Here is a 10,122-nt window from a genome sequence, read left to right as displayed (position 1 = left end):
AAAATCATCCTAAAAGAAGCAAAAGAAAGCCTTCTAGAGCTCCAGCAAAGCAAGCAGTATCATACTCCCGGCGGTGGTGTGGGAGGTCCTAGGACAATAGAAGATGCGAGAGCTCAAGAACGTCAAAAAAAAACACCAAGAAGAGCTTGAAAAACTCCAAAAAAAAAGAGAAACAACAGGAACGAGCTGCTAGTATAGCTCTACGAAAAAAAATTAATAGACGAGGCAAGGACTGCGCGGGAGTTGAAGAAAATAGCGAGGGATAAAGAGAGAGAAGTGAGGGCCAAAGAACTCCAGTTAAGACGCGCCCAAAAAGCTCGCGATCGCGCAGTTGCAACTTCAAAAAAAGCTCGCGATAAGCAAAATATACCTAAACGAAAAGCTTCATCGTCTCAAAAGTCAAAAAAGTCAAAGGGTGGTGGTGATGCAGGCAGCCAAAGTGGTGGTGCGTCTGCATCGTCGGCTGCGCAGCCCACCACCAAAACAACGATGCGCGGCCGCAACATCAAACTGCCAAAGAAATTTGAGTAGATAGGATTGTTTTTTGAACTATTTAGACTACTCCACCAAAAAATCTCGTGATAATAGCTTTTGTATGGTGCTCTACAGCCTCATTTTTGATAGGCGGACATTTTAGTGGTGGTGTTGCATTGTCTGACCCGTTGCACGCATTGACCACCCACACTATCGCGGATGGACAGCGGAAGCGCACGGGCCTCCTGGCGGTACGTGGCATTGCCGCACGTTATCCCTTGCGATAGCCTTGATCAACAAGTCCGCTCATATCTACGTAACATCTACATGTAGCGACTTCGGCCTCGATGGAAGTACAACCGACACCGCTTGCTCGAGATGAAATCGCATCTCTCTCATCGGATTGGTGCCTCATCACCAGGCAGTGCTACGACCTTTACTGATACTTCGTACAAACGCCTCTGGCTACACCCCCACTCGACATCTCTAAAGAGTCGGCTTCCTGGCGCGTCGATAACCACATCACCATCCCCATTGAGACGCCCCAATTGCATATCCTCAACATATGCAGCAACCAGGCCGCAATATGCCTTCACAGGAATTCGCGATAGCTACTGTGGGGCAGGCCGCCATTGCCCAAGGTCGAATGAGACGGGCTCCTCAACCGCCTGCGATGTGATGAAGGCGCCGTTCAACATCTCATTTCGGCAATTTTCTACAGAAAACAATCTGGCAAAGAAGGTTAACCAGCGGAAATCTCAAGAAATTCAACCAACCGTGCGAACGGAAGTAAGCGCCCAAAGAGTCAGCCATCATCCACAGGCATCGTTTGAGGAAGGGTTGAGCCATGAACAGCGGACTGTGTTAGACTTGGTGTTGAAAAAGGGCAAGAGTGTCTTCTTCACGGGTCCTGCAGGTACCGGAAAGTCTTTCCTTCTGAAAAAAATCATTGAAGGCTTGGCCATCAAATACCTAGATGACAGCGAGGAGCGCTTTGCTGTCACCGCTTCTACTGGGCTTGCTGCTTCTAATCTTGGCGGGAGGACGCTTCACAGCTTTGCTGGAATCAAGCTTGGCAACGCTCCCACAACCAAGCTTATCATGGATGTTTTCGACAACAAGATGAAGTTGAGGCGTTGGTTAAGTGTGAAAGTCCTCATTATTGACGAGGTGTCTATGGTTGACTGCACACTCTTTGACAAGCTTGATGTCATCGGTCGTGCAGTGCGTGGTGTCGAAAAGCCATTTGGAGGGATTCAGCTCGTCATTACCGGAGACTTTTTCCAGCTCCCACCCGTGGTGCAGGGACAGGACACTGGTGCCCCAAGGTTTTGCTTCGAAGCGAATGCATGGAAGGACGCTGTTCAGCACACAATAAGTCTGACTCAAATCTACAGACAGAAGGATCCGGTATTTGCCAGCATGTTGAACGAGATCCGAGAGGGCTACCTCTCACCAAGTACTATTGGTGCTTTCCGGAGATTAAATAGACCTGTGACGGCACTTGTAAGCAAGGGGCTAGAAGCTGCTGAGCTCTTCCCTCTACGTCGTGAAGCGGACTGGGCGAACGCAAGGCGGATGCTGAAACTCAAGAGTAGGGTTTTCACCTACAGATCTATGGAAGGCGGAGTGATCGAGGACCCAAATACCCGCAAGAGCCTCTTATCTAACTGTCCAGCTCCTGAGCTCCTTGAGCTAAAGACAGGTGCACAAGTCATGCTTGTCAAGAATCTGCGGGATTCACCCCTTGTCAACGGATCACAAGGTACGGTCGTTGGTTTTGCAAACAAAGAGACCTTCTTTCATGACAGATGGCTCGATCAAGACTACATGGAAACTCCAGAAGGGGATTTCCGAACTGAACAACTTTCAACCACGGCTGTCCAACCAGAAGAACGTTTGCCACTTTACCCCGTGGTACGCTTCAATCTTCCAAATGGCTACACCCAGACTATATTATGTCCTCCGGAAGAGTGGACTATCGAGCGATGGATTCGTGATCGATGGCAGGACAGCGGCTGGGTCGTTGAAAAGCTTGCCACCCGGATTCAAGTCCCCCTCATCCTTGCATGGGCGCTTAGTATCCACAAGGCACAGGGTCAGACACTATCACTTGTGAAGGTAGACCTGAACCGAGTTTTCGAGAGGGGCCAGGCGTATGTGGCATTGTCGCGTGCGTCGAGCATGGACGGATTACAGGTGCTCAACTTCAATCCCAACAGGATCAGAGCGCATCCAAAGGTCAAGGAATTCTACGCGAGCTTGTCAAGGATATAGTAGTTCGGCACTTGTATAGCTCTACTTCAAGTACAAATTTGAGGCGAAAGCGAGATCAAGGCCTGGCCCGTATCATGCAGTTGCAGTCGGCCTACCCAAAATTCCTAGTTATGGTTGAGGAAATATGTCCTTACAACTCTTCACACAACTGGTACTCTCTGTGTCAGCTCTCTCACGTCGCTAAAAGACATTTAATATCCCCAGTATCCTGCCATTCTGCACAAAACACTTTGTCGCAAACATGCCGCCCCTCACTCCCCTTGTTCCTAAACACGCTCTCGCAAGCGCCAGCTGGGACCGGCGCTTCATGACAGTCATCGAACATACTACTTACGGCCTCCGATCATGTGAGATGAGTTTTCGGTCGTTCTGGAAACCCATAGACCAAAATTTTCGTTGAAACAGTCAGAATTCTGCATCCTTTGCACATGGATAGAGAGGCACTGCATACGTACACCAGGCTTATCTTGACATCAGAATATTATACGTTCATTCCAGTATTTCACTCTAAACAGTACCAACTAAATACCTTGATTAGGCTGATCTTTTTTTTTGACTGAACGTCGCCCGTACGACAAAGTAACACCAACATTCAACATCCTAACTAAACGATCTAAAATTCATAAAGAAGCCTTGTTTAGGACGTCTCTATATTACCAGATCCTCTTCATTTGTATCTTCATGTCCCTGTCTGGTGGCATTGCGCCAGCACCGCAATAGCGCTGATCGCTGCGGGCCATTCTGTCCGACGGAGAGCCATCCAACTGTGTCCATTCCGCGCTCTCAAACTCAAACTTAGAGACTATCAGACCAATAGTAGCCAAGATTTCATGCTTGGAGAAGTGTCGTCCTGGGCATACGGGCGGGCCTCCACCTATGAGAGAAAACAATTAGTCTTGGGCAACCATAGAAGTAGAAGGAGAGGGAAATCGTACCGAATGGAAAGTAAGAGCTTGGACGACCAGCCATAGCGAAGGTACGTTTCTGAGTCTTATCGCCGGATTCGTCAATATCTTGCACATATTTGATATGGCGTTCAGCCCAAAACTCAGAAGCAGGATGCCCTTCACTGCCCCACACAGCTTCGTCGTAGTGCGCAACCATCATCGGAGCTTGCAGCATAGCGCCCTTCTTAAGCATATGTCCATCGACGGCAAAAGGCTCCTTGACCTGGCGAATGATGTTGAAGTTCATTCTCAGCCGCAGTGTTTCGGTAAAAACAGACTGCAGCAACGGCAGCGTCGCTAGTTTCTGGATGTCAAAGGTCCGCTCGCCTGTCTGTGGGTCAATTATTTCTGTCGTGGCAACTTCTTCCTTTACCGCTTTGAGCAGCGCAGGGTCTCTGGCTAGCTCCAGAATCATCCACATGGTGGTGGGAATGGTGTTGGAATTTTGTCTGCAATCATGTCAACGAACCAAGTTGAGAGGGAAGTAGAAAAAATGATAGAAGAGAATCTAAGAGACGTACGCAAACAGCAGTGCGCCCAATGCCCCAGAAATAGATCGATCCAGGAAATCGGTATCGGTAAGCCACTTTGTGATTTCGCGACATACACGAGCGCCAAACTGTGGCTCCCATGGCGCTTCACGCTCAGGACCGTCCCAATCGAATTTTGCGCGTGCGGATTTGGCGTACTTTTCGATCATGCCAATGTACCGGTCGTGCGCTTTATACGGCTTCGAGTATAGCCAGCGGGGCAGTCCGAGCGTCAGCATGAACACGTTGTCGTCAAATTCCCAAAAGACATCCAAAAAGCCCGGGTTGAGTTCGAAAATTGTAGGCCCCATGAGAGTTCTCATGGCGCTTTCAGTTACCTGGTTCTTGCAGAAATCGATCACGCTGATGGTCTTCGACTCGCCGATAGGGAAGCGATCTAGAACCTCGGTGAATATGCTACGGAACACTTCGATGACGGGCTTGAGGTAGGCTGTGCGAGCTAGGTACTGTGTGTGTACGTGTTCGTAAGAGTGCCAGTATCGTTGCTCTGCGGGGACATTCTCGAAGCCAGGTGCTGGAACGATTCCTCGTCCAGAATGGTCGTTTGCGAAACGCTGCACGTGTTCCTTGGGCATTTTGTAAAGGACTGGAAATACCCTTTCGACAAATATGTCTTCGTTGCCAACCTTGTTTCCCCTTCCAAATAGGGTTTGCATATTGTTGGCTCCGGTCAACAAGTAAAATTTAATTGGTCCCAGCCAGAAGGTCGCTAGGTTTCTTCCTTCCATGAGCTTTCTGTCCAGTTGCTAGTGTCAGATATCGCTTCTTATTGTTATGGTTTTTCGTCTCTCGTACATTACCCGTTGCATAAACAATTCATTGTTGGTGAGGAATTGAAGAGTGTTGGAGACAAATGGGATGTTATCCCACAGGCTTGGGGGCCGCTTCGTCGTTAGCCATGAGGCAACGGTAATCAGTGTTACAAGCACAAGGCCAGATGTGACATAAATCCTCGAGTTGCCTTGATCGACGGACTGCAGAACCCCAGACGCAGAAACTGTGGTATTCTTGAGGGTTTCCATGGTGGGATGCCTTGTGTTAGTTCTGGGGAAGCTCAAGTGGATCCCATGGGATGAAAATAGTTCAAACGATACGTATACTGAAATGAGAGAATGATGAAAGCACCCAGAAGAAGTCAGTAATGATGCCCTTTGATCTAGAAAAATAATTCGATTCGAAACGAAAGGAAACAACGAATGCTAGCCAGCATACCCTGACGTGACATGCCTAGTATGTAACAGTCAAAGCATACCCGATAGAAACAGCACAAACCGAACAATAGAGCTGTTAAGGAGACCGGATTTTTGAGCGCATGGCTATGGTTCGCTCGTGGTTTAGCGGTGGATAGGCCTCCGAATCGGGTCCGAAGCGCTTTCCGATTGGCCCCACGGGACAGGCTGTAGTGTAGAAGCGCCCCGATTGGCTGGAGTACCGCTGAGCCGCTTACCTACCCTAATCTAGCAATGAATGTTCGACCTGCCGATTTGAACTGCGAAAAAAAGCCTTGTGCATCAATCAAGTATCCCAAGTCAAAATGAAGTTCGAATTTGGCGTGGCCGGTTTTGCAGTTGTCGTATCTACCGTGCGTGGTGCCGAGCAATGGCCTCTTTCAGGAAATATCAAGCATCAGAGCACTGTACTCCAACATTCATTGATCGACAGCTGTGAAGATGCTGTAAGTTGCCATTCAAGCACCATAGGACTCTATCAACATATCAACGACCTTCCGTGGCCTAGACTGACGCCATACAGTGCCAGACGCTGAGGAAACAGTATCCCTCTCAAGTCAGCTTCTCCAATGAGGAAACATACAGCGCCGAGCTCTCGCAATTTTGGTCTCTTCAGCAGTCTCAAACATTGCCCGCATGCTTTTTCCGTCCCAAAACCTCGCAAGATGTTGCGTCGGCGATTCTTATCTCCCAAAAAACGGCATGTCGATTTGCAGTAAAATCAGGAGGCCATGTGCCCTTCGCTGGTGCATCGAATGTCGCTGGCGGGATTACCATCGATCTTGCGGAGCTCAATGAGGTTACCGTGAACTCAGACAGAAACACGGCCACTGTAGGACCAGGAAACAATTGGGGCAGTGTCTACAGACAGCTTGAAAAAGAACAGAAAACCGTCGTCGGTGGACGCATCGCTACAGTTGGTGTCGGCGGACTGACTCTTGGAGGCGGCATCTCATTCTTCAGCAACATATACGGACTGGCATGTGACAACATTGCAACCTACGAAGTGGTCACCGCAACTGGCGATATCATAACTGCCTCCGCAACTTCGAACCCGGATTTATTCTGGGCTTTGCGTGGCGGCGCCAGCAACTTCGGGGTGGTTACCAGCTTCGAAATGCAAACCTACCCGCAGGAGCAGAATCTAATGTGGATCGGAAAAGTGCTGCATCCGTGGACAGAAAGAGCAAGTGTTATCAAGGCATTTGCTGATTTCGGCACCAAGGATACTGACGCCAACGCTACGCTCCTCTTCAGCTTTGTATACCTCCAGAAGCAGGATCAATACATCAGTGTCAGCGAAATGGATTACGCAACATCCGTTGCACAAGATGCACACCCTCCTGTATTTGATGCATTCTTCCAAGTTCCGAATAGTATGCAGGCTTCAAAGGAAACCAAAACAATTGTCGACGTCATTGAGGCGCATAGTGCCTCCAACCCTAACGGACTAAGACAAAGCTATTGGACTGCGACTTTCATCCTCAGCCAGTCACTAGCAGAGGAGATAGTCGAGATGTGGAAGGAAGAAATCGATCCCATCAAGTCGCACGTCACTGGTTTTATTCCAGTGCTGACTTTGCAGGTCATCACTGTCCGCATGATGGAGCACATGGAGAAGAATGGAGGGAATGCTCTGGGACTGGCTGGAAACAATGAGCCGCTTATGATTGCTGCTCCCAGTGCTATGTGGACTGATTCGGCTCACGACGAGACTGTACTGTCTGCCTATTCCAAGTGGCTTTCAAGAAGCAATGCTAGGGCTAGAAAGTTGGGGCTAGACCATCGCTATCTGTATATGAACTACGCGAGCCAGTTTCAGGATCCTATAAGGGGATATGGTGAGCTGAATGTGGAGAGATTGAAGAGAGTTGCTGAGATGTATGACCCCGAAGGAACTTTCCAGAAGTTGCAGCCCGGGCACTTCAAGCTTTGAACGAGTAAATATTCTGCATGACCTGTTCCTATCTTCCAAGATTTCATTAATCAATTATTTTACTGTTAGATCTAGTCCCCTGCCAGCATCGCTACAACTTCAAAGCAGCCTTGAAAGCTGCTTTCAACATGTTTTTTTTTACTAGAGATTGATAAACTCAGATTGCTATGTCTTCATCCAAAGTCCAAAAATAATGTGAAACAATGCAATATCAACCTATTAACTCCTGAACTTGGATGGCAACAAATACGGAAATAGATGTCCTTTTAGAGACGTAGATTCATGAAAACCAAGGGCTATAAGACCAAGAATAGCCTTCCTCACTACTCCAATGACCCAAAGCTATGTTAAAGGGAACATTTACTCCTTGCTTAAGGTTACATCCCCAAGAGTGCCCAAACATACACATTTACTTGAGGTAGGAACACCTACCTACTCAACTTCCTGATCCTCCCAAAACACAAGGCACCTGACCTCGATACTCTGTCTGGGGCCCCCATAATCGTCTTTGGTCTGAAACGCCGTATGTGGTGTCCTTCTGGCCCTACCATCCTTCTTCGAATCAAAGCACTTGATCATCAGCACCTCATCAGGCTTCATCTCACTTGCATAATACCACTTATGCGCAGGATTATGTGCAACGTTGAAGACTTCGAACCCGTCTCCGCGAGACACTTTACTTCCATCGCCCTGGGAGGGCAACTGGACGAAAACGGTTCGTAAGTCGTCTTCAGAGCACGACCGCGCGTCGCACACGCCCAAGGGGTCACGATGCACAGGGGAAACAGGCCTCCAGACGTTGATAATGCCCCATCTGGTTTTTGAGAATTTCTCCGCCTCATCGCCAAGATTCTGTTCTAGGACTTTTATTGCGCCGTTGTACGATTGATCTGCCATAATTCTTTGAGCTTCAAGTTCATAGAGGTGTAATGATAGATGGGGCGTGGAGAGAAAGAAAGGGGTTCATACCGACGTGGCACACCAGCGAGGGAGTCATGATAGGGATAATTTCCTTAGGATCGGCCTTCTTGGCCGCTTCTACTGCAGTCTCCACGAAGTTGTTTCGCACCAAGTGCGAAAATGGAATTACGCGTGTGGCTCCGGTTCTGTAATTTTTGACGTATCAGTAGCTGACAACCAAAGCTGTACCCAATCTGCGGCACGATTCCCACAGCCAATATTTTGCTTACTTGTTCTTGATTAACTCGGAAACTTCCTCATATACCACGCTCGTAATCCTTTCTTTATCATCAAACTTGGTCTCGGAGCACTCGTGCGCTTCAAACGCAAAGCCGTGAACATCAAGATTGAATTCTTCGTCACTCTTCCTAATGTCGTTGAAGGGCATCATGATTGCTTTTAGCGGTCGTAATTTATCAATTGCAGTTCCTGGATAGAGGACATCGGTGCCACCTTCATGGAGTTCCAGGAAGTAGTTGACGGACGCATGGAGGGAGGGCTGAGCTGGAGCGATGACTGCCATTTTCGCTGGTTACGACGTATGCGGGATTCAGCTCTGTGTGTATTATCTATGTAGATGTATGAAAGCGAGTAGACTCAAATGCATGTATGCGTTATGGATCAACGTCGGTGAGATCTCCGGCGCCATTCGGAGGCTACTTACCGCAAGATCTGCAGCCCAACGTCTCCGAACGTCTCATATTTCGGAACACGGGTTAGCTGCTGTGCATGACACATGCACACCGTTCGATTCGGCGGGCGCTGTCCTATCAACGTTGACAACGCCGGTGCTCCTTTTGTAGTCTCATACCACACTTTGATGTGTACACATTTCTCAATTTCCAGTTGCCCACTTTGATCAAGATGGACACCTGAAAAAAGAAAAGTGTGACAAGCAACGCATGCTGGAGAGTGTAGACGTGAATGCAGATGAAGCTCGCGACACTCAAAATAATGGAAAAATATTCCCGAGAAGGAAATGCAAAGTTTTTCATGGTGCAGTTTCCAAGAAGAAGCATGATCATGACAGTGCGGCTGAGTCGGTGCGTGGTTCGCCCATCACCACCAGCTGCATGCAACAGCCGTTATTGGCAAATTGCTCCACGTAGAATTTTTGACGAGAACCATGTGTCGCATGGGGTCTGCAGGGGGTTCTGTTTGAAGACGCCATTGCAAAGGCTACTATGTATGGCTCCATATCACCATGGTTGCGATACCTGTACAAGTTTGGTGGCGCATAGACTGCAAAAACACAGTAGGTAAGTAAGAAAAAAATCTCTATAATCCACCAATAAGGCAGCAACAGGGCGAACATCAAATATGACAAATATCTCATTATTGAATTTCCATTATTATTATTATTCCATTAGAGTCTATCTGCAGTCAGTGACTATGTAAGACTTTGGCCAGAGGCCGTTCTAGGTACAATTTGTTTAAAGTGAGAGTGTTCTCTGTATAGTACTGCTATTGTGCTGCGGTTTAGTCGCTTCTAGCTGCGCTTAAAGCGGACTCCAGTTGCTGAAGAGCAGTTTAGTAAACAGGAAGAGATGTTAGACAGCAGGGCTGTCTTCCAGCGAGCTCTTTTAGGGCTAAGGAAAGTAACTTAAGAAAGTTTGTTAGTTATTATTAGTTTTAGGTAGTGTCTCTCTGTTCTCGCTTATTTTTAGTTATCTTGTTCTTGGCCTAGATGCCAGCCTCTAGTCCCTACTCTAGTTTTAGCAATGAAAGCTAAAGTCGCCTCTCTGCCT

General features: G+C 48.0%; 3 protein-coding genes across 3 annotated transcripts; 1 reads left to right on the top strand and 2 right to left on the bottom strand.

Moving 5' to 3' along the window:
* Positions 1 to 3,404: 3,404 nt before the first annotated feature.
* On the bottom strand, positions 3,405 to 5,271 carry SETTUDRAFT_100049 (uncharacterized protein; the record flags this gene model as incomplete). The annotated part of the gene is made up of 4 exons (XM_008033460.1): positions 3,405 to 3,625; positions 3,687 to 4,147; positions 4,220 to 4,984; positions 5,045 to 5,271. 4 exons carry the CDS (start codon positions 5,269 to 5,271, stop codon positions 3,405 to 3,407), a joined length of 1,674 nt encoding a protein of 557 aa, XP_008031651.1.
* A 512-nt stretch (positions 5,272 to 5,783) lies between these two features.
* SETTUDRAFT_36004 (uncharacterized protein) lies at positions 5,784 to 7,414 on the top strand (the record flags this gene model as incomplete). Its single annotated transcript, XM_008033081.1, has 2 exons — positions 5,784 to 5,924; positions 6,002 to 7,414. The coding sequence occupies 2 exons, from the start codon at positions 5,784 to 5,786 to the stop codon at positions 7,412 to 7,414; spliced, it is 1,554 nt and encodes a 517-aa protein (XP_008031272.1).
* Positions 7,415 to 7,833: 419 nt separating this feature from the next.
* SETTUDRAFT_144391 (uncharacterized protein) lies at positions 7,834 to 8,897 on the bottom strand (the record flags this gene model as incomplete). Its single annotated transcript, XM_008033459.1, has 3 exons — positions 7,834 to 8,304; positions 8,384 to 8,520; positions 8,605 to 8,897. The coding sequence occupies 3 exons, from the start codon at positions 8,895 to 8,897 to the stop codon at positions 7,847 to 7,849; spliced, it is 888 nt and encodes a 295-aa protein (XP_008031650.1). The 3' UTR covers positions 7,834 to 7,846.
* Positions 8,898 to 10,122: the final 1,225 nt, after the last annotated feature.

Source organism: Exserohilum turcica, assembly GCF_000359705.1.
Source record: "Exserohilum turcica Et28A unplaced genomic scaffold SETTUscaffold_9, whole genome shotgun sequence".
Lineage (NCBI taxonomy): Eukaryota > Fungi > Ascomycota > Dothideomycetes > Pleosporales > Pleosporaceae > Exserohilum > Exserohilum turcicum.
Note: the sequence above shows the minus strand (reverse complement) of the source record. Positions and strands in the feature narration are given on the sequence as shown.